Source organism: Ceratosolen solmsi, unplaced genomic scaffold (assembly GCF_000503995.2).
Source record: "Ceratosolen solmsi marchali unplaced genomic scaffold, CerSol_1.0 scaffold23, whole genome shotgun sequence".
NCBI lineage: Eukaryota > Metazoa > Arthropoda > Insecta > Hymenoptera > Agaonidae > Ceratosolen > Ceratosolen solmsi.
In genome coordinates this window covers 2,335,873-2,361,006 of record NW_011948430.1, presented here as the reverse complement: position 1 = coordinate 2,361,006, position 25,134 = coordinate 2,335,873, and the positions used below count along the sequence as shown (strand labels likewise).

Below are 25,134 nucleotides of genomic sequence, written 5' to 3'. Positions count from 1 at the left end.
CATATATATCTGTGTATAATTGCATTACGTACAGTGCCGCAATGATGAAATATGCATGTAATGCTTAAATCTGTTTATATCTCAAGACAAAAATATATTAATTTCGAATTTTCGAAGAACAATATAGCTCTTATTGATACTAATATTTCTCAACGTTATCCATGTGGACTTACATCGTATAACAGTATATTTAATAGTAATAATGTACTTGAAAATCTCATTTGCGTTATATCTGAAAAACTATTATTATGACAAACATTTGTATGACAATATTGTTAATTGCTTCAGTACGTACTTCATTGCAAAAGTACTGTTCCGAAGCTTTCGAATGGGATTAGAAACTATAAGAGTCCATGATGTACTTACTTCCTTATTCATTTCTAACAAATAGGAAATTAAAAATTACAGGCTCGCAAATAAAATTCATTATTACAATTAAAGCGTTGAGAGATTAACAAATTTAGGGGTACCATTATTTAATTTTCTAGTACCTTCCCAAATAATGACTGTACAATCTTCTGTCGCAGCATATAAATGATGCTGGTCGCACGACCAGGTTATTGCAATTATTGCTCCGCATCCTTTACCACTATTTATTTCACGAACCAATCTTAAATCCCAACTACTCCACAATCTAAATGAACATTTTAACTTTAATCAATAGCTTACATAAACATAATTCACATAAAAATAATCATTAATTTTAACAATAAGCTGATAAAATCAAGCTGATTAGAATTAAAATAGCAATTAAAAAAATAATTAAAAATCTATGTCCTCGATTGAGCATTAGTAATTTATTATATTATTTATTTATGTGATGAATTTATGTGAATAGTTGAACGTGCAATTAGGAATGGCTTTGATATCCCACCTGATTACTCCATTATCCAAACCAGCTGCAATAACATTAATGGAAACGCCTTCGACAGCATTGCTATAGCAAAGGGCCGTTATTCTCCTCCTTGATGATACGACACCAACCGATCTCGCATTAATAGTATATACTTTTAAATCTGATCGGTTTTCCCCAGTATTAGTTATAAGTAAATTCGACAATTGATAAACTACTGCAATATCTCCTAAGGTCTCACTAATCGATATTAGACTGACTGGATGACCCTGCTCTTTTGTAATGGACCTAACATAAATCAAGCTGGGGGAAACGTATTTTCATTAATTTTTTAATATCTCAAGTACTTGCTGGACGGGCAGTTTGGTGCACTGCAGCATGTTATATACCTGTTCAAATCCCATATGACTAAAACGCCTTCGTTATCGCCCGAGACGGCAATGCTAAATGCTCGGGATAATTCAATGGCAATGACGCGTTTTCTGTGAGCAAGCAGAACGGACGGCGATGGTGAACTAAATTCTATTTTTCCAGTTGTACCGACAGTACATGCGTAAACTACTATTCGACCAGACATATATCCGATCCAAAATTGTCCGCAGTCAGGCGACGACTTCATTACAGTGATCTTAAAACATTTGCAATTATGATAATATCATTATTGTCGAAAATGTGGATAAAATACAATTGAGACATTAATTAAAGGCAATTATCCACGACTCACGGGATCTAAACCAGAGGACTTTATAAGTGGTCTTGGTGGTTGTTCCTTTTTAGTTTTAAGTCTTGCGATTCCATCCGTACTGTGCCAGGATGCCAATGCCGCGCCCAGGACTGATGTGCTACTAAGCATACTAGCGCCTTAAAAAGTAATTAGCGTGTAATTTAGTAAATACAACAAAATAAGGAGGGAAAAAACAACAACAAATAAAAGCACGTTATCGCGCTAATAAATAAATAATAAACAAATTACTATGACAGTATGCTACCTTTGGAATAGGCAAGTATTAAAGTTGTACAATTGGGTAATCCAAATACGTCTCCCGTGGACAAAGGTATGAGTGAAGCGAGTAAAGCTCGATGTTTATGTTTCCAGCAAATGACTGGATCGTTAGTTGGTGCGCCAACATAATTTCCCCATCTTATACCTAATAAAAGTAACTATTGTATAAGCATACTTTTGAAAGATAATGGATTGATTAATAATAGAGAAAAACATCATTTTTTTACAAAAACTTTTAACATATGTACAAGTTAATATTATATATATTATACATAATTTCTAATATTAAAATTGTTATTCACTGATACTCCTCGTTACCTTCAACGCCTTCGATAACGTAGGGAATATTAGTAGGGCCTGCAAGAGCAATATTTTGAATAGGTAGTGGATGCGAAGCTCTAAATAATTGCGCGGGTGTCTGACCGTATGTCTTGACCATAGTTTCCCACGCTTGTCTCTCTAATGGATCGGCAATTTGTTCCACATTGAATCCGTAGTAAGTCTGTAATGGTAGGAAAGTTCTATAATTTGTGCTATTAACTGAGCGTAAATGAAGAAATTAGGGCAGCTTATTCGTACGGCTGGGTGAAAAACATTTATTGCTTCGACAGCTGGTCTGCCAGTTTGACGGAAACCGAAAACCAAATCTATCCAAAATGGCAAAACTTCTCGAACAATTTCGGATTCGAGCGCGGCTCTGTGCGCCAATATAAACAGTCTTGCATCACCGCCACACCATTTAGGCAGCTCTACATCGCCGACCCGATTACCATTTTGCCTCACGCCGAAATTAAAGCCTAAATCAGTTTTTAAATCAATTTACAATTGTGCTTTAATTACATTGGATTATTAAAAATTGCAACGAACCTTCAAAATTCAGAAGAAACTCTGGTAAATAGAAAAATTCTGGAATAAGCTCTTTTACATCGGTCGTTGAATCGCAACTTGTCAAACGCCACGTTGTTGCTAGAGCGTGAAACGTCCTGTCCGGGATGTCAAAATTGTCATCTAATCACAATAGTTTATAGTTAATTAACGCGTCCTCTCCAATCAATGGCATTAAAAAAAAAAAAAAAAAAAAAAAAAAAACCAAAGTGATCGATTAAACGTTTACCTTGATAATTCAAGAACATACTCGTAAAGGGCGGAAGCCGTACCAAAAAATGTAAAACTGTTCCGGAATTGCTATAATGCGATCCGTAATGAAAGGGCTCCTGATTCAAAGCAACAAGATTTAAACCCTCCGACAATGCTTGCTTCAAATACTGAATAATAATGGAATAATAATTTTAATCTTTTTGAAAAATATAATTCAATTAATCATGAGATATGATAATAAAGACTCCATACGTACATTGTAATTATTAACATAATGCTGCTCGTTTTTCTTATCCTGCACAGCCATGGGGCGCTTAAAATTTCTGAAACATACGTAGTTTTAAGAGCAATGTTACTTCAATTTCAACCATTACGACGATTATTATCGCGATAGACATACCTATATATCTTCGGATTACTCAAATCAATCGTTTCACTGGTATAATCCGCAAGGACAAAGGGAAAAACTGGATACTGCATTAAATCATTGTACGAACGTCCGGCTAACTTGTTCAAACAAGTGACGTACTCCCAATTTGTTAATGCCCCACTGCGCCATAAAGCTAGGGCCTCTCCTAAATCATCCCCTGGGACGCGTCTTGGCAAATTACAATTCGAAAGCTCTAGCGCAAACTCGTCTCTTTCCTGCAAATTATCATCAACGTTATCAGCATACCATATTTTTTACCACATTTCATAGTATCTCGAATTTATTTAAATATGTCATGATAAGGCAAAAAGATAATAGAAAAAAAAAGAAGAAAAAAAACACCTTGGAAGAATTAAAGGCTAGTAAATATGTTCTGCCTGTTATTAGGAATATTTCGATTGCCCTTTCTTGAAGCTGATATCTTCGACGATGTAGCTCGCGTATATCTTCTAACCGCCAGGCTGTGCCACCAGCCATCGCCAAGTCTAATCCACCTAAGGCTATCTACGGAATACGAAAGGCCAACGTAAGGATTTGTACAACAACTTGTCTTAAAAGTCCTTATTAAAATTGTTTGATAAGAAAGAAGAAGAAAAAAAGCATCAAAGAGCTTCGAAAGTACTTTACTCGTTAGTCGTTGACTTACATCAGTGTGTAGAGGCATGTCGGGATTATCTGGAACGAAATAAAAACACGTTTCTCCGATTAAAGCTTCGCCGGGTAATTCGGCCTGTGGCGTCACTACCCTTGCTTGGGACATTTTCCTTATCCTCTCGGTTGTATGCAACCTCTCTATTAACGCAGTTGCGTTGGCGTCTTGTTTCCCACACGTAAACAAATATGACAGCGGAGCATCGAGCTTTGTTGCTTCTGCAAAATAATAATATCCGAAGCTTTGCATTAGAAGAAAAAAGAAAAAGATCTTTGATTTGTAATAAGGGGGAGGAGGAGGAGGAGGAGGAGGAGGAGGAGGAGGAGGAGGAGGAGGAGGAGGAGGAGGAGGAGGAGGAGGAGGAGGAGGAGGAGGAGGAGGAGGAGGAGGAGGAGGAGGAGGAGGAGGAGGAGGAGGAGGAGGAGGAGGAGGAGGAGGAGGAGGAGGAGGAGGAGGAGGAGGAGGAGGAGGAGGAGGAAAGAAATATTACTCAATTTATCCGTGTGCTCGTTGAGGAAGAATCGTTGGTCAATGCTGAGATGACATCGTTGCAATCTTATCCGGACTCTAGCTGGCCCCTCGGTCGGATCCAGTTCCCAACTGCTTGGATAACTATCGGGGAAGTGCCAAGGGGCTCTTTCGTGAGTCAATCTTCTGGCAATCTCACGCCACTTGGCCATAGCTTGAGCCTCTAGAGCTCGTGAATGCTTCAGTCGTTCCATGAGGACTTTGCGTTCTCGGTTCTGCTCTTCGACCACCGTTCGGGTTATAGCCATTGCGCTTTCCGTCAGTTGCTTCGCGAGCGCTTCGAATCTGCTGGATATACTGAAATATCGAAGTTAAAAAGATAATGCTTAAGGCAGACGATGGATGACGACGGACGAGATGGAATTATTATCCATTTACCGATGAATCACGGGCAGCTGATTTTCTATCCAAATATCCCTTTCCCTCATGAGCTCGCGACGCAGTAAGGTCAGTTCTTCTACCCAGAGCTCGGTATGGCCTTGCTCGATGGCTTTAGCTAAATCCCAAATCTTCAAAGCTTCTTTCAATTCGGCACATATTCGGGCATCGGCACTTGGCATCTCGTCCCTTCTTTGCAACAAATCCCAAAGAAACACGCTGAACTTTTGCTCAACCTGTACGAGTTGCATTGCATTAGAACTTTTACGCGATTACTTAAGAACGCGAAGTATGTTTGGGGAGGGGAGGGGAGGGGAGGGGAGGGGGACAATAACAAAAACAAAAAACAAATGTATATATGTATATATATATATATATATATATATATATATATATATATATATTCACGAGAAAAGTATCGATGGATTATCAAAGTATTTATTACCTGAGGATGCACTTCCAAGAGGGTCGATAAAATCTCACGAGTTTTTGGCTCCTCCATGAGGGAGCGCACAGCGTAAAGTCGAGTATTGTTACATTGATGTGGACTCATGAGCCAAACCATTATTTTCGCTGTATTCTTTCTTAATGCAGATTTAACGGACCACGTATTGATCCAGTAAGTTTTTTTGTTAAGTGGACTAGAAATACCATGTAAAAGAATAGAGAAGAGTCGTTTGGTTAGCTGTAGCTCGTTAGCTGAGACCGAACCGTCGGCTGTTGTTAAAAAATCCACGGCTCGATTAAGAATCAAACGGAAACGTTCGTTTGACTCGCCCTTTCCTGGCTCGCGCATCATCGTATTCGAGATAAGATGCAAACTTCCATAACTCGAGGATCGAGAGCCCTGGTCACTTTGTTCACTCGATGTCGTTAGCGCTGGGGCAAATTTTTCATCAAAACTCAATCATCGACGACATTAAAATTTCGAATGAATAATAAGCAGACAATTTGTTCAGTGAAAGTAACATTTATTGACAAGCGCGTAAACTCGTTAATTAATTTGGCGTTCAGTCATGTGGATGAGAATCTTACAAAATTTAATTACCAAATGATGTTTAATGAGGATTGACGCTAATTTATGATCTTAACGTACCGTTGGTCAAATACGATGCCGATGCCAAGTAAGAAGCGGTGCTCTTCAAACGAAATCCAGAATGATTGGATACTTTGGACGTGAGAATATCCAATTGGCCATCGAATAAAGCGACTTGGGCATCTCTCAGCGCGGGGACGCAGATTTTGTTAGATCCGCATTGGAACCTCTCCGTTAATTCGGCATGATTAAGAATGATGTGCAGATCGATGAGAGATTGCATATGATGATTTCCCGGCGAATCCAAAAGCTTGGTCGCTATAGCCACCAATAGAACGTGTATATCGCGGAATAAGGATGCGCAGGAGCCAACGTGCGCGGCATTTACCAAGCCTCGAACGACCGATTCCATCAGACCTTGGTCCAGTAAAATCCTTAGGGCGTGTTGATTCTTAAAAATTCCAGGCGTACAATCAATAAATGAAATATAATATATTAGTTAGAGAAGTAAAATGTTGATTGAATTTGTTTTGAAGAAGTTTTGACGCGACGCGCAATGGCATTGCTCGCGCATTACGGACAAAAATCTCCCGTCATTATTAAGTATGAATTACCTTCGTTATGAGATCGGTAACGAAAGACACGAGAGGCCTTGCGACATTTAGATCGGTAGCTGCCGCTTTTGGTATCATTGCTAAAATAGGTGGCATTGCGGCAAGACTCGGGCCTTTAAGCGCCAAATTCTCCAGAGTGACGACAAGTGGCTCGCTACCAGGATAAAGTGATATTTGATTTGCCAAATGTATGAAGTACTTCTGCTTAACAAATTTATTAACTTCCTCGTCGGTGGCTCGCTGCAAGTAAACCTGTATGACCTTTACGAGTGCCGTTCGTACTCGCGCATCGGGATTGTTCGATAAAATGAGCAACAACTCGACACGTAAGACGTGCCTCAACACCGATCCTACTTGACTATCGGGCAGGACGCGCAATGCGTCTCGCAAAAGTAGTAAGAGGCCTTCGCAAACTAAGCCCTGGCACGCTCGTTTCTTGTCCGACCAAATCGACTGTCCTTCGTTTACCTGCTGATTCGAGCCTTCGCTCGCTGCGATACCCGAATCTTCGCCGGCACTCGTATCTTGACCTTGCGACGACGTGTCATTTTCGACATTCGCCTCATCGACATCACGCTCCTTAATAATCTTTCCCTTCTGAATTTGTACATTTGCCAAAGCCTTGATTAATTTACAATTGTCGAGAGTACTGATCGATTCGCTCGATTCGCTCCCAACAAGACTCTGAAATGTTGAATATTAATATCTTATAAATTGTTTTTTTTTTATTTTTTTCATTTTTTTTTTTTTTGGTTTTGTTTTGTTTTATTTCCCCTCTCATTTCGCTTCAATTTAATCATCACCACGTACATATAATCAACACTTGCCTTTGTCGAGGATTTCGTCGTGTCCAGTGGCGTTAATAAGAAGTACATATTGTGCCGGGAGTGCGTTACGTATGTTTCGGACGCTTGATGAACGAGTATTAGATAATCCGTGATTAAAACTAAATGGGAAAATTCGGGTGGTGCGCCCATCAATGCTCTTATTAATTCAACAACGGCGCTTCCCGTGGTCGCATCTAGCGATACATTAACTTCCTCGTACATGAAGTGCTCCTAATGCAAAACACGATGAACAAGAATGAAGATTTACAAATGTAAAAATTAGGTTCGAAGGACTCGCTGCTGTATTACCTTGCACATGAGTAGTATCGTGTCGACGATCCGAATGCGATTCAATTGAGAAGCGTTGAACTCTCTTTGCGGATGTTGATCTTTCAACAAGCACAACATCGCCTGTAGCAACAAATTCAAAGCGTCGTACATCGCCCAAGTTCTCCATGCCTCGAGCGCGCATTTTATTAATTCTGGATCGGTGATGATTGCCTCGCAATTTAGAGATATCAAGTGATTCTTTGTGCCCGCGTCTTTTACGAGAATCGGGCAGTCGCATGCAGCATCTAAAATTGCTTTTAGCATGTGCTTACTAGCATAACAACGAGGGGATTCTAAAACTTTAAGGAGCAGCGAGGCTCCGCCCTCCGAGCGATATTGATTTAGCATTTCCGAGTCACTGCGCGCTAAATGTAAGACAACCGACAGTGCCAAAGCTTGCTCTTCTTCGTTTGAATTAAGCTCGACGACCTAAAAAAATTATTAAAATATTGACGACAACAAGTTGCAACATCTTTATTACGCGTTACATCATGCTGCTGGGAATCGAAAAAAAAGGAATTGAAACAACGTATCGATAGGCTAATTGTGCACGATGTAATTATTAATTTACCCACCCTCGCGAATAAATACAAGAAAACGGGCATTCCACCGATCAAACTCGCCGACGACACAAGTCCCTTATAATGCTGACATTGCAATTGCACTGGGGCAATTGGCGAAACAGAGAGAGGTGGCTGCTGAGATACTCTGTGTTCCGGGGCAGAAACAACTTTAAATCCAGGTTGACCAGGAAATAAAGTTTTAACAACTGCTGAGTAATAGAATCAATCAAAAGAAATAAATTAAAAAAAAAAAAAATAATAAAAAAAAAAATAATAATAACAATATTAAAAATGATGAGAAAGGCAGAGGTTTTGTAATGGAATATTTACCATTAGAATTGGCAACTGCTTGAGGATATAAATGCACGGCATTGGGATTTTGGGCCTCGTAAATAAGTAATAAATTATCTTGTAGATCATGTAAATGTGAGTTATTGGGATCCATAACCGAGTCCCAATCGATTTTCGTATCGGAGACTTTCATCTCAACCGCGTGTCGTAAGTACATGCCTCTAAAAGTTTTTCTTTTATTCGCATCACATTTTCCACCTTCTGGAAGATATTTGCATTTGAGTGAAATAATGATCAATTTATCTTATTTATTATTTTACAATACAAGCATAACTGACCAATTTTTATTTCCAAAACGCCGTTTAAGGCTCCTGAAGCAATGAGTGGTGCGAAATCCGGTTTAATATTACTCAGCAAACAATCGGCGAGATTTGTAAAATTTGGCCCAAGACTCGCGAGGTACAAGGCCTTTTCGTTATTAAATACCGGACATCTAAAAAAAATGTATTAATTAAGAATATTTGAATAACTCTGAAAGCATTAAATACCATTGCTGGCATACGTGTGCATGCGTGAGTGGGTGCGTGCGTGTTTTATAAGTATCACATTCGCTTAATAGAATTTTGTATTATATTTTAATAGCAATGTATTTTTATTGACAAAAATTTATCATTTAATTTAATATATAATTTAATTATTAGACGCTTCGATCTTCCTCTTATTCTTTATAAAAGAATAAGAAAAATTGCAAATATAATAAGTTGGATATCGTAATCAAAGACATATATATATATATATATATATATATATATAAAAATTAACAAATTACTTATTTTGTCAGGCGTGGTCAATATCGAAATATACATTATAAGTTAATGAAATGACAATTCAATTGGCGATTTGACAATAAATTGAAAATTAATAGACATTTGAAAAATATAAGCACAAAAATTTACTTTCCCTAAAATAATTATCATTCCATCGAGCGTATAATTTATTCACTAATTAAATAATTAATGTTGATTTTAAAGTAAACATCATTGTATTTCTGATGTAAAATTAACTAAGAATCTTTAATACCTGAATATCATTACGTTACTAAGATACCAAGCTCCAACGGCACTCGAACCTGTTTGACCAAGCAAAATACACGTAGTTCCTGGCTTTCTAATTAAAAGTCCATCGAACGGTAACTGGACTCTAATTTCCTTCCACCCGTCTACCCAAATGACAACTTCAACAACAGCACTGTGCTTATTAAGCACGGTATCTTTAAAGTTAATTGCCAAATGATGCCAGCGCCCCGATGGTAACATTCCATTTATCGAAGTTTCCGAAATAGTGCGATTTGTTTTGTCATCGGGTCGAGTGAGGCGTAAAATGAGTTTATCTGTTAAATTAAAAATCGTTCGCTGCTACAATGCGTACAATACTTAATATATTATTATTAAAAGTTTTTCAAATACCAGATCTCAAGTCAAGCCACGTTTCTAAAACTAGCGACTCAAATCCAATGGACATCATATGAAGAATAGAAATAGGTAAAGGTGGAGACGAAGAGCCCATGACAACTGAAAAATAAAAAAATATTTATTCGACATTAATTGCTTTTGAGGTATACAGATAGACTATTGCCATAGTAATGTAATTATTTTCAAAGTGATTGAAATAGTAATTTATTTATGAGAAACACCTAGTTAAAAGTCTACTTTATTTATTTATCGGCACATCGGAACGGACTTTAAACGATAACGATACGAGCTTAATTTTGTCATTATAAGTACATCTATATCCAATATTGCCATTTTTTTTTTTTTTTTTTTTTTTTTTTTTTTTTTTTTTCTTTCCATCACCTTCTCGACTCCAGTTGTCGGATAGTAAGCCCCAATCCGATAAACTATCACTCTCGGAATTCAATAAATTATTGTTCTCGCTCATCATCTGCAAACCCCTGCTGCTTTTGTTCGAATTGCCACGCTCCACGCGAAGCCAAAGCGATGCCGAGCAGCCTTGCAGCCAAACTGGCCACGACATTTCCGATCCAATGGGTAGGCATATAGCGTGCACCGACCAGGGACTGCATATCTCTAAAACAAGATGCTTCCTGCGGAAATTTGTCACAAGATTTTCAACCTTTTCCACATTTCTATTATCTTCGTTATTGCTTTTTATAATTGCAGGCTCCTCGCTCACTACGGGAAAGGATAGAATGAAATTAGGCTGAGGCTTTGCCGTGAGTACGAGACGGAATAGCGGCTGCAGTAGCGACAGAAGGGGTGGCAAAGGAACTTTGAATAATGCAAGATACGATATCAATTCCGTAGGGGATATAGACTGCATGGCCAATAGCGTGAAAACTTCGAGTGCGGCGTGTTGTAAATCTGGAATGACGAAATGGCAATTACATAAATAAATTGTCACTATAATAAGGAGATAAATATGGAGGCTCGCGGGGCCCACGGCAATTCTATCGTAGCACCTTGATATTTGGAATTTTTACATTGAAGAATATCTCTAAAACCGTCGAATATTCGCCCGATAACGCCCGTACCAGCCAATATAGCACAACTAAAGGCGCTCTCTTTGCAAATAATTGCTACCTTCCTCAATCCACTCGTAACGATGGCGATCCTCTCCTCGTCTAAGCCCCTGCGAATCATAATATTTGCCGATTAAGTAAATACTTGGAATAAACGCTTAACTTTGCTAATAGATACGTATATTGATTGAGCTTACTGTTTAGAAAAGTATATTAAGAGATCGATGGTTAGGGAGCAGAGGGCTGGATGAGCATTAGCGTTCCCTTTGATTGCTTCCGATGTAGCGCTAAATTGATTTATTCGCTTTGACAAAAGGCCTTGAGAATTTTTTACAGGGACTTCGATATCAGCTTCGTAACCGTCGTCCGCGGTTATGTATTCCCCGGTGCTACTGTCGTCGGCTTCGCCCCAATCCGTCGAAACATCCATTGCCATAGTCGACAGCTAAATATGATATCAAGAATTTTGTAGTCGTAGAATTTGTTGGCAACGAAGCAAAAAAACAAAAGAAAAAAAAAGAAAAAAAAAGACAAAATAAAAGAGAAAAAAACAATAAAAATTTTTATTAAATTTCTTTTTTGTGACGAATGAGATTGATTGAGAGGTTCACGTGATTTTTGTAAAAATTATTCAATTGGCTAGCATCGTACTCTCGTTCGATTTTGTAGAGGAGGAATCGTTTGCTCTTGACTAGGTCTCAGCATCGAAACTTGCAAAAAAATCTCCACCAATGCGCCAATCCCACGACTTAATTTTATATTCGAATCCATCAATGCGGCACCAAAAATCGTAACTATATTACATTCATCTGGAAAAAGAAGAAATCAATCAACCGCTAACCCCTTCCAGCACATTAACTCCTTTTATATACAACAACAATAACAAACAAAGAAAGAAAAAACAGAAAAAACGTTTTAGAAAAATCGTGAGAATTATTATTATATCGCGATTATCGACATAATGTTGATGGGAGAAAGATTTTTCCGCTTACTTGAAATTGATGCAACTAGGCAGCACGTGACTACAGCTTCCATAACTCGGAGGGCAAATTTATTTCCACCTGAAGAAAGGTCAGATTGGTGAATTGTTTTAAAATGTCAATCTAAACAGTGTCATCGATTTTGCCGATTTTTCATCACTTTAATAAGAGCGTATTAGTGCGAGTTTGCACGCATCGATGATTATTAACATATCGAAATGATTAAATATTTCGAAAATCTCATTCGCTATTATTATAAAATTACATTGAAACTGCTCGTCAACTCGTATTACGTAATAATGATTTATGTTAATTGGATGAGATTAGAAGTTTTTGAATTACCGTTAAATCGATCGGTAGCAATGGCGATTGCCAATGATTCGGCAAGATTAATCGAATTGTCAAAAATAGGATTGTTTTTGAGCTCGGTTCGAAATTTCGGGCTGCAAAGTAAAACTCCGGCTGTCGCTCTCCAAACTCCGCTGGCCTGATGAAATGCCGCACGTTGCTTCAGTCCCTCTTCGTTGCCTTGACAATTTTCACCATTATCGGGCAAATATCGCAGTATCGACAATAAAGCGATCGTTTCTTGTTCTAGAAAATGGAATAGAGCGGTGGCAGCTGGCCTCTTTGAATTTGTACTTTTCTCCTTATTCCCTTCGTTAAATTCGATGCCCTTAATTTCCATTATCACCGAAATTTCCAATAGGGCATAAACACTTTTAACGAATGCTTGATTGGGTAGTAAATTAAGCACCTTATCCAAGCCATCTAATTCTATGAACTTTTGGAACATAATCGGATTGACGATTAGGCTCGTAATGGCCGATAAACAGGACTGGATGAGAAATTTTATTGTCATAAATTCGGTATTAGTGCGCTCGAACGAGGCCTTCGCCTTAATAAAAAGTGGATAAAATACGCGAAAAAGCAGCTCCTGCTTGACGGCGGCGGTCGAGTTTGGCACAACTTTGAGCAAGTGTCGTATTATAATGTGGCACAATTTTTTGTCCTCTGGATTCAGCAGCTCGACGTAAAAGTCGAGAAAGTCCCAGGAATAAATATTGAGAGCGCTGCAAGAATTGCAAGTCTCGTGAGTGCGTGAATAGCCACCCAATTCCTTAAATATCGTTCTCTCGATGAGTGCGGTTGCGAAACAATAGGCCCGGCCGTTTCCCTTCTTGAGAAATGTTATTATACTGGCGAGTAGGTACTTGGGTGGAAAGCAGCAGCAGGTGCCAGCCGTTGTCATGACTTTAATCAATCGAATTTGCAGCTCGCTGTTAAAGGTGGGGGTCTCCTTAAGGAGGGAGGTTAGCGTCGAGAATAATGACGATATCGAGCAAACGGGCTTGGACAACGAGGCTCGAGCGGTGACCAAGTGAGCGGGCTCGGAGAAATATGGCGAGCCAAGAATGTCCAAGTGATGATGAGAGTAAGTGGCCTCGTCTTGACCGATGCATGTCTTGTGTTTATGACGTCGGCAATGATTCGCCTGACTCAAATCTTGCTTCATGCGCTTCAACGTACAAATTAGCGCACCGATCATATCGATGACTTTGCTGGCTCGGTCGATTGACTTGTTGGAATCGTTATTCGGCAATTCAATAAGAACTAGGATAATCCTCTCGACCAATTTGCCCTCCTGGCTTTCGATAAACAATTGAAAGAGCTCGCGAAAGTCCTTGAATTTCTCGGCACTGCCCCTTTGATGGAGTAGAAAGTAAAGAAACGTAATGACAGCGTGCGTCGTTGCAAATATCAATTCCTGTAGTAGAGAGCCCTCCTCTTTGGTCATTGAATTGGCAATGGGTTTAGTGCAGGCATCCTCGAGTAGTCTCAATGTCATGGGTAGCAGTCCATTGTGAATAATGACGGTGATGGGCTCGTCGGCTTGGAGGACTCTTTCCAAGCCCGATAGCATGAGTCGAGCCGTCGCGGCTTTTAAAGTTGCGCACTCGAGGACGGAAAACGCGATTGATTCGTTACTGAATTGAAGCGTCCAGAGGGTATCCAGAGCGACTTTAAGAACCGGCATTGCTATGTTCGACTCCCTCGACGTCGCGTGCTCTTGCAAGGCTAACAACAATTGAATAAGCAAGAGGCTCAGCTCAAATTGACTCACATTACAATCCATAACAGCTTTCATGCGCTCGTCTATCGTATCCTCCCACGCACTTTTCCACGTACTGTTCAGGTTTCTCGACATTTCAACGAACTCGTAACCGCAATTTGATCTATCGTAGCCGCAGAACTTGGAAAACTGCCATACCTTTAATCGCTCGTCCTCGCTATGGACGACCGACGTGAAATATTCAAAATCAATGGGATTGAAACGAATTCGAAAGGTTAGCGAGCGGTTATGATCGATGGCGTCACTCAACAATTCGGACTCGCTGCTTGGATTTTCGCTGAACGATTGCTTGGACTGATCGTGCTGCTGATGATTGTCTATTACGGATTTATTGGCCATTCGGTAATAATTGATATTGTTGTTGCTACGTCTTTTTCTTCGACGGCGCAGTGGCGATTCGTCTGTAATTTCCGACTCCTTTGTTATCAATCCCCTTTCTTGTACGCTATTATTACTGCCGTTGTAGTGCTTATGTCTTTCCTTTTTCCTTTCTCTTTCATCCTCTCGCTGTTTTTTCCCTGCTCACACAATGAATAATTACAACAGATGACTTTAATACATTTGACAGGCAAAATTTAATATAAATGGCAATTTTATAAGCTTCGTTAATTTATTATCTCTGCGACATGCGTTTTATATGGAAATTTATCAATAATACCTTATCTTTTCATTTCTCTATTCTTTCGTTTTGGCATTTGTTTTTGTTTTGTTTTGTTGTTTTGTTTTGTCGTTTTTTTTTTTTTTTTTTTTTTGTTTGTTTTCATCGGCAATTTAAAATATGGCCAACAAGAGTGAAATTAAAAGGAAAAAAATATATATTCTCAACTGTAATTTTAGTATTGAAAAGAAAAATTTTTAAATATAATTCAAATATTTAGCGCGATAAACCTAAAGTAGAGTTGAATGATATCTCAGGCCTAAATAGTAATATCCGTAGCTTAAAAAGTAACGAAGATTAAATCATTCCTCTTGAAATATATCGAGATAAATAACGGAAAAAGATTATCACGCTCTTATTTCGTTTCTGGTACTTTATTTACTAACGGAAAAAGATTATCACGCTCTTATTTCGTTTCTGGTACTTTATTTACTATCTCTCTCTCTCTCTCTCTCTCTCTCTCTCTCACGCTCTCTCAGTTGTGAGTAATTACAAATATTGGCGCACAATGTCGCAGTGAATCAAGAAAACGAGTATCAGAATTTATCGATATAATTAATTGACCTACGTACCGGTGTTTATTTTCCTCCTTCTCCTCCTCCTCTTCTTGTGCAACATTATGTCGAGGGTGTCGAGGGCATCGAGGCAGTCGTCGTTAGGATAAGACCTGAGGTAAGGATTGCGCGAGCCAATCTCGACCTCGTCTACGTGGTGGATCAAGAAGAGCGGGTAGAGGGCGACGAGGAGTGCCAGGAGCTCCCGTACGCAGGTTAACTCGCGAACTCCGAGCAATTGAAGCGCCGCGAGACATCGCCAACCTCGCTGGTTGTTCAGGTAACGACGAAGGCTAACCAGCTCGAGGCCAGAGTTACCTATGCTATTCGGGCCCGTGATCTCGCACAGCTGATGCACGTCCGCCAGGAACTCGCAGCATACGAGCGTCGCGATATTGCCCTCGCCGACCCAACTGTCAAGGTCAAACAGACTTTTTAGTAAACTACGTTATCGGCTCCGATTTCCGATGTACAACTTATTCTATGGTATGTATGGTAATTATGCATCATTTATTTATTTACGATCTTTTACTGACCTATTAATAACAATTGATATCATACATCGAACAAGTTTTAAATTACAATAAAAACGTGTAACTTTGTACAAATTTCCGTAATAATTGACTATTTCGAAAAGATATTTAAGAAATACGTTGTCTTTGGCCATTGCTGTACCAAATCAAGAAACTGACTTCTCGTTTTCTTAAACAAACTTCTTTAACGATTACTTTTACTTTGAAAATCTCTACTTAGTACATGCGTTGAGTGATAATGATAAAAAAAAAATTTTTAATAAATAAATACGTAAAAAAACAAAATCAAGATAGACGAAATGTCATTGTCATACATCTCTTAAATAACCGAAATGAATATAATCTTGATTTATATGTTACGTAGTTGTTATAAGGTGTGAAATTTCTGTGAAATGGCTGAGTCTCGCGTTAACCATAATCATTAAAATGTTCGATAAAAACTTATTTCAGTATAAGTAAAACAAACAAGAAAAATAAAAAAGTAAAAAAAATACAATAGATTTATCATGAAATATATGTATATTATCTTCCCATTTAACTTATCACATTTAAAACCTGAAATATGATTTATCCGGTGTTGTATCGCAACAGGCAAACAAACTACACTGGGGTTGAACGAAAAAATATTCACAAGACTAATAATACAATGCTCGTTGCAATCAAAACCTATTAATAGATGCAAAGATAATAGCAAAATTATATAGATTTGTAAGTGAATTAAACAATTGTCTTATATATATTATATCCAAGCTCATCAGATAATTCTAACGACAATCACATTATATTTATTCATACAAATATATAAACAAATTTTTAAAAACTTTTAAAATATATTGTCTGCTCAAGAATTGTACTTTGGAAGGTTTTACGATTCTCGTAATAAAATTGTCCAACAGCTTTTGACCAATGAACATTCAACAAAGACTTAATTACGTGATTATACTTACAAGACATGATTAATTCAACGCATTTATATATAATTAATTAGTATTTTTGCATGCAGAAGTATTTTTTAGAATAATCCTAAATAATTGTATCGAATTAATTTGCAATATAACATAAAATAATAATAGCTGATCGTAAACTTACAACATACGACAATAAATAGAAAATCAATTAATCAAATTTTTCGCATAGAGCACAATTAGAAGATGCACATTGTTTTGTATTTCACCAATGAATTTAAAATTTGCACATTTGGTATTATGCACTGTACTCTTTGATTATTCTTACAAGTACAACTTTTTTGTTTATTGGTTCCAAATTTGCAATAATAAATTAATAAAAAAAAACGACAATGAGATTAAAAGATCGATAAAAATTATATCACTTGCTAAATAATTAATCATGCAATGCAAATTCATATTAATTTCCAAATATATATGAAAAAAAAAACAAAAAAAAAAAACATTAAATATTGATAAATTCAAGAAATGTACATAGCAATAATTTTATCAATTGAATAATGATAATTTTCCATTAGACAAGTACTTGATAAAGAGACATTGTTATATATCAATAAAATTTTCAAATTATTTACAATAATAATGTACATAAAATTGAGAATAAATACAATAACGGATAAACACATTCTTGATATATAATTTTATATCGATTTGAAGTGTTATAAAGTAATAAGAAATAAAAGACGAAGTTTGAATTTTATTTTTATAATAGAAGAATATATTAAATAATAATTATGACCGGACGAAGATAATTGCGCACCAAAAGTTGCACACCAATTTATAAATTAAAGACAACAATAATATTAATATTCTTTTTCTATGCCACTTCATTGCATACGTGTGTGTACTTGACAAATATAATTTCATCAAATATAATCAAAATAATTCTGTAATTAAGGCTCGTGCATCATTGATATACTATAAATTATTATTTATTTGTTATGTATGTTTTGCATCGCTGACTTTTTCATAATTTCAATTTATTTATATATTATTCATTAGAATATACGTTAGAGGTAACATTCTCGTTATATTACATAAGTTAAGAGTAGAGTTGGGGAAAAACGCGATCATTTGTATCCAATGTATAACAACAACAACAACAACAAAAATACGAAAAAATAAGTATATACTATTAATTAATTTCATGTAATTAGTGTTAATTAGATACAGAAGTAACTCTATCGATGTGCTTTAATGTGTCGTAATTAAATTATCAATGTTTCGCGTATGTTTGTATACAAAATTTTCACTGTGAACAAACTATAATACAATATATAATTTTACTATTAATCAATTAAATGCTAATAGTATGAGCCGAATTTGCTATTATTTTGCTAAAACTAATAATACGCCAATTTATTAAATTTAATTAATGACAGCATTTGTTATTATCCCTTTGTAAAAAATTTCAATTATCGTCTTTTTCATTAACGTTTTCATTAGGCCTAATTATTTTATTTTTGTGTTTCTTGTCTAAAATCAATTTTATAAAGATTTTAGTATAGCAATAACTTCAACATAATTAATTTAAAGACTTACAATTATTATATACTTTATAAACATTATTGATTATATATTTTAAGCATAAAATAAAATTCATCCATTAACGTTAATATGCGCTATAATAATTTCGAATCTTTTATTTTCAGAGGAAATTAATAAACTTGACCGACTTTTTTTTTTATTATTACTTAATATACCTATTGTCACATTATTATCATATCGTCTATCATTATTAAAACATTTGCTCACTGGATTACGCCGAAGCTAACATTCTTTATAATGGGAACTGAATCTTTAATACAAATAAGCCAATGATGCTGATTTTTATAAACTTTTTGACATTCATTGAACTAAAAGGGAAAATATACAAACTCATTTAGTGAAAGCACACTCTTCGCAAGTAATGTACGCTTTAAAATTTCATGATTATCTGATCGCTCGCTCACTTATCTAGCGACTACTTCACAGAGAAGGTTTTACTTGTGATAAGGTATTGACGTCTGCAAATAACTTTACCATCAATGAGCTGAAAATATTCCATTCTACAGTATCATCATTTGCTTTGTTTCACTGGGCATTTTAAAACTATTTATATACACATAAAATATTTATAAAGACGATAGCTGGCAAATTAGCTTTAAAACAATAAATACGTAACAAAGCTCACATGCCAAGCTTTATACTTAATTAACTAATTATACGAACGTAATACTATACATTGTTAAAGAACAAACTTGATCGTTTCTCTTAATATCTATAATCTTTTCCGCTATAATTATTATATTTGCACTCAATGAGATAATAATGTTTTAACAAAATATTATTATTTCAATAAACAATAGAGTTCTCCCCCTTCTTACTTTCAATCGTAATTTATTTTATCATTAAAATTCTTCGCCCAGTACAGTTCTTAGATAAAATGTATGTATAATTGATTGTATTTTTAGTTAAAGAGAAAAAGCATAAGCTACTGTCATTATTTTGTTTTTTGTTTTTGTTTTATTTATTTATTTATTTTTTTTTTCCAATACTTTCTTTATTCAAATTAGAGGCCAAAAAAATACATAATATACTCTTCCATTGTCTATATTCAATTTTTGTTTTTAAATTAATTTTCTGTAAAAATTTTAATTTTACTTATATTTTCCGTTTTCTCAATTAAGAATGTAAATGAAAAATTAAAAAAAAAATTATTGCAACCTTGTCACTCGTAATTTCTTATTATATATTCAGTACCGAATATAATACTTTGTCCAAATATATTTACAGTAATATCATATATATATATATATATATATATATATATATATATATTAAATATACAAGTCAGACTATGAATATTGTTTTCAATAATTATCCACTCTTATATTTCATAATAAATTCAGTTAATTATTTTAATAAACGCAAAAGAATTTGAGATTACTTGTTGAATTAAAGAGCTCATTAAAATATCCGCTTATCATCGGTGATATTTAAGGCTTACAGTGTATTATAAAAATTAAGATTTAATTTGACTACTATCGAGTGAAACAAAAAAGTCATTCGGTTAGTCATTAACTTCTTTTATATATTGCTTAATTATGTTTACGATACTACGGCATTTCTAAGTATTCGAATTTTAATATAGAATATTAAATTAATACAAGATACTTTATTTACGATGTAGGGTGAAAGTTTTGATACATGCTGCGGAAGGAAATTTTAATATGTCATGTAATATGTTTCAATTTTATATATTTAAATTTTAATATTTTCAATATTTGTTCATACCATTTTCAAGTAAACGAATACACTATTGTTTTCGTGGATCTTTTTTTTCAAACTTTTGACTGTCAAAAAAGTAGTTTTGCCTAGAGCTGGATGAAGCAGTTTATTCCTAATTCCCAAAAATTATAATAATTTTTTACTTAAAGATTGATAAACTTTTTTTTTTTTAGTATTATTCTCTTATAATACTAATAATTAAAGTGGTGTTTAATATTCATTAATAGGAATGGATTTCAACTCTATGTTACTACTCTCAGACTTTTCCTATTACGTATCCTATTATATAAGTATTAAAACAGTATTCATACTATAACATGTGCTAAATACTTTTTTGCAGTTATAACTTGAATTTAACTATGTTACCCCATATGAATACCTCAAAATTTTCATATCCTAACATAGGATATGAAAAATCCTCAAAAATCCTTAAGAAGTACTAACATTAATGTTTCTTTTATATACCCACTTGTTTCTACATAACTTGACAATGTGAGTTTTTTTTTTTTTTTTTTTTTTTTTTTTTTTTTTTTAATCTTGGAAATCAATGGAATCTAATATAATAATTTAATTTAAATCGATATAATTAAAAAAAATATTTTCTAAAGGTAAAGTGTATCTAAGCAATGTATTGAATAGATCTTTTAAAAAGCAATCACGAACGCATCAATCATTACATCTTAATCATCCAGTGTATTTTCATACGAGAATTAACGATGAAGGTACAGCAGAATCGTAATACGATACAACGTATACGAAGACAATTTGATCGATAAAATTCATTTTGCTCCAATTTTAATCAACATTCTTGTCCATCCAAGCTACTCTCGGTTTTATAAGCTTCTCGAATAGCAAAGATTTTTTATTTTAATACGTAATTCTAAACCACGAGTGTATATACGATATGAATCATTGCATTTAAGATTTTCTTGTAATATTTATTTTCACAGTATATATTTTATAAAATTTGAAGCACCAAATCTGTTAATTATCTTGTAACATTCCATATTATCCTTTATACGATTTATAAGATTGAATGTAATATTATATATATATATAACTATGTTACTTTACAAAGAAATAAAATTTGGAAAAATTAATCTAATAATAGCTCTAATACAATAACAATCATCAACTACATTATAATGTGCATTTTAATGTAAATTTGATTCAACAAAAGCTACGTCAAATTAAACGTATCCCTTTCCTATAATATTTATATATGTGTGATATGGAAAAAAAGTATGATATCTTTTCTAAAGAATTATTTATAAGCAAAATATATCCACACTATTATTACATTGGAACATTTATCAATTATTTTATTCGCGATATAAAATACTGACAAATGGTACGGGAAAAAAATATTATAATTTCATTAAAGACTTTAAAAATTTAAAGCTTAGAAATACTTTTTAAATTTTACAATTTCATCTTGCTACTTGAACTTGCTACAGAAAATTAAGTAAAATATCTTCAAAATAATAAAAGATATTATTTATGTGCGAGTAAAATAAATTGCTATTAATTCAAAATTTGTATTTGAATAGTTTTTATTAAGTTTAATTGTAGAGTTAGTATTACGTAATACACTGTTATAATTTATCAATGATATTTTTAAAACTTATACTTTCTTGATAAAAATATAAATTTAACTATAATAAATTCTTGATGATGAAAAAAGTGATTTCAATAATTTATAAGCATATATGCTTTACAGATTAAATTAATAATAATTGTTTTAAATTTATTTTAAAAATTTCCATTATTCACAAATACATTTTTGTAGCAGCTGGGCGAATAATTCTTTTTATAAAATACTTTTAATTTTGTTATTTTAATAATATAAGTAAATAATTAAATATGTGCAAATAAATGCATATAAGTAAATATAAGTAAATAATTAAATATGTGCAAATAAATGCAATCGCAACTTTTGCAGCATATCAAAAATATTTTAAATTGAATGAAAAAAAAAGGTTAAATATATTATTGAAAAGACAATTTCTACACAATTGAAAACATAAATTAAAAATAAAAATATAATATGAAATTTTACTAAAGTTCAATTTAATACCATCAGTCGTTGGATTTAATTTATAAACTCTAAAGTAAATCTATAAGGTGAATAATTTTGCCTATGTATGATTATCACCAATGACGTACTATAATTTTTTTTCTTTTATTTCAGACCTTTTTTGAAAATTTCTGAAATTCTCTATTAGCCAATATTCACAACAAAATGTCTTGTGTACAAAGAATTACAGAATTGAAAGAAATGCAAGCAATTTTGAAAAAATTATAATAGTTAATTAACAAACAAAAAAAAAACAAATAATTTCGTATATTACCTACATCTATGATATATTATCCGTAAATTATAGGAATAAATTTTATAATAATTTATAAGCAATAAAGATACCATGCTAACTGCTAAAAAATAAATATAAACGTAAATATTGTTAATTATGATTCTATAGTAAAAATACTAAAATAAATTATTTATTACTATCTAATAGCGTTAAATAATTGGTGTTGGTATTAACTTCTCTCCATTGATAATTGATTAGCGATATTGAGTAGGCATTAATTAATGTTACAATAATTTTAATACTTATGTGAATATTCCTTGATATTACATAAGAATAATGTATGAAATAACATATGCCTTTATAAATAAAATATAGTTTATAAAAGATCGTGTTTAAGTAATATTTTCACAAATAATCAGTTTTCATGAAATTGAAAAAAGAAGCTTTCAACTTGGTTTTAAACGATGTTCTTAAGTACTTAATTTATTATTCTTAAATTGCTTTGTTATAAAAGTTAATTTACAATAAATTAAAATTCAATCAATTATATTAAATAATAAGACATTGCATTGGTCACCCGTATTAAATTAAAATTTCTATCTTACTTGTCACCAAAGAATTGTCAAATTTTACAAATTCATCTTTTATAACTTTTTTTCTATCTAAATCTAAGAAACCTCGATTGTTTAGATTCCTTTACATTATATTTATGTAATACTTGTAACTTACTTTTTAACTTATTACAAAATAAATGGGTGCTGATATTAATACACATAATTATATGTTTGTAGAAAATAAGTTAATTTATTATAATTATTTGTTCAATAATACAATTTGTCTTAAATATCCATTAAATGAATCTAATTATAAAGCTGATTTATACAAATGATTGAAACTTTTGTATGAAACTTTTAAAAACCTGTAAGTATAATATATTAATATTTATACCAAAAAATTATATTCTGAAAGTATATTTCTTGTCATACGATTAATTATTATTTTAATTTAAGAAAATTTAATGCTTAAAAATGCTTAAAAAAGAAAAAAAAAACAACAAATATATACAAAATTTGTTTAACTCGTTAACTCGGTAACAAGCACATTATTGATATTAATTATAGTTGTAAATAAATTAACTATAGGTATTTATAAAATGCTTATAATATAAAATGTAAAATTTAAGACGAGAAAATATATAATTCACCTAGGAATATGATTGTATAATATGTAAGTAGAGAGAACTATTTACCAGAATGAAAGAGCATCCTTGACGTCATGACCTTCTTTTACCTGTGCCAACAACTCAGCTAAAAAGGCATCAAGCCAACAGGATTTCTGTAAGTATATAATAAGTTACTTTATTGTACACGATCGTGTTTACTGATTATAGGTAAAAATTGATAATTAGTTTAATAATTATGAATAATAGATAGATATGTATCTTTATAAATAAACCTTTAGAAAATTAATCATAAACATGTGTTTCTATAATCAAAGCATTGGCATAATAGTATATAATTGACGAATTGTAAAAAAAAAAAAAAGTTATTCAACAAAATCTCGTCAAAAATAAAAATAATTATGTACCTCGTAGCTTTGTGCCTCTGCGTGTATAAAGTGATCCCAAAGAATTTGTAGTTTATTGGTTAAATTTGAAGACATCGCCACATATCAAGTTCTTCTATAATTTTCTTACATATAAGAATTTAAAGGCACTGTCATCTTCGTTTGAAATATACTATCAGCATGATATGCCTGCAAGAAATCATTTTATTTATTATTTACATCTAACGAAGTGTAATAAATATTAATAATAAGCAATCCCATAAGTAATGTAAGTCGAATATTTAAACGGAAAACTGTGTTAAAAATTTAATTTTATTCAACCATTATGACGATTGATTTTATGAAATAAGTAAATAATACTACACATACAAAATGATAAACATTTAAAAATAAAAAATTACATGCACTACCAAGTGGTCATTACATCATTAAATGAGATAAGATTTAATTATTAATTTAATTATAATAACTAGAAGATTTTCTTAAATTTAAATGTTAATTTTTAGTCTTTAGTAAGTGGCACAGTGCTATTTTTTTTTTTTATGAAAATAATGCATAAGAAATTTATCCCCGATCCTTATGATCACTTGGTATTTTCCAAACATCACCCGTAAAACAATGTATCATCGTACGCGTGAAAATAAATCACTAATAAAAATACAATTAGCCGACGCTTATTAAGCTGGTAAAATAAATGGTAAAATAACAATAAAACTATTTAAGCTAATAGAAAATAAATTCTCTCAAACTTCTCTTTCACAATAATTAATTGATTATTTAATGATTTATATGCTAATGCATCCCGATATACTGATAAAATACGCAAAATTAAAAGTATGCGATATTTACAAAATATTTCAATCGAGAAATCACTACATCAATCACAAAACAAAAGTCAGGTCACAAGATAATCAGAATAAAACAATTAGTCGATTTGTTTAGCAATTGGCAGAAGAAAATAGGAAACAGAAGCGAAGAGAACACGAAACGTTATCTAATGCAGGCGTCGAAAAGAGCGTC

At 33.4% G+C, this 25,134-nt stretch overlaps 2 protein-coding genes across 2 annotated transcripts; both read right to left on the bottom strand.

Moving 5' to 3' along the window:
* Positions 1–4,910, bottom strand: mv (lysosomal-trafficking regulator mauve). Its single transcript, XM_011501803.1, has 14 exons — positions 4,527–4,910; positions 4,031–4,254; positions 3,727–3,888; positions 3,355–3,599; positions 3,211–3,277; positions 2,971–3,121; positions 2,724–2,864; positions 2,436–2,653; positions 2,175–2,358; positions 1,843–2,001; positions 1,578–1,714; positions 1,243–1,481; positions 875–1,156; positions 1–634 (listed from the first exon to the last, which is right to left on the bottom strand). Exons 1-14 carry the CDS (start codon positions 4,810–4,812, stop codon positions 436–438), a joined length of 2,694 nt encoding a protein of 897 aa, XP_011500105.1. The 5' UTR covers positions 4,813–4,910; the 3' UTR covers positions 1–435.
* Positions 4,911–12,081: 7,171 nt separating this feature from the next.
* LOC105364105 (uncharacterized) lies at positions 12,082–15,929 on the bottom strand. The gene is made up of 3 exons (XM_011501969.1): positions 15,487–15,929; positions 12,465–14,774; positions 12,082–12,203 (listed from the first exon to the last, which is right to left on the bottom strand). Exons 1-3 carry the CDS (start codon positions 15,530–15,532, stop codon positions 12,082–12,084), a joined length of 2,478 nt encoding a protein of 825 aa, XP_011500271.1. The 5' UTR covers positions 15,533–15,929.
* Positions 15,930–25,134: the final 9,205 nt, after the last annotated feature.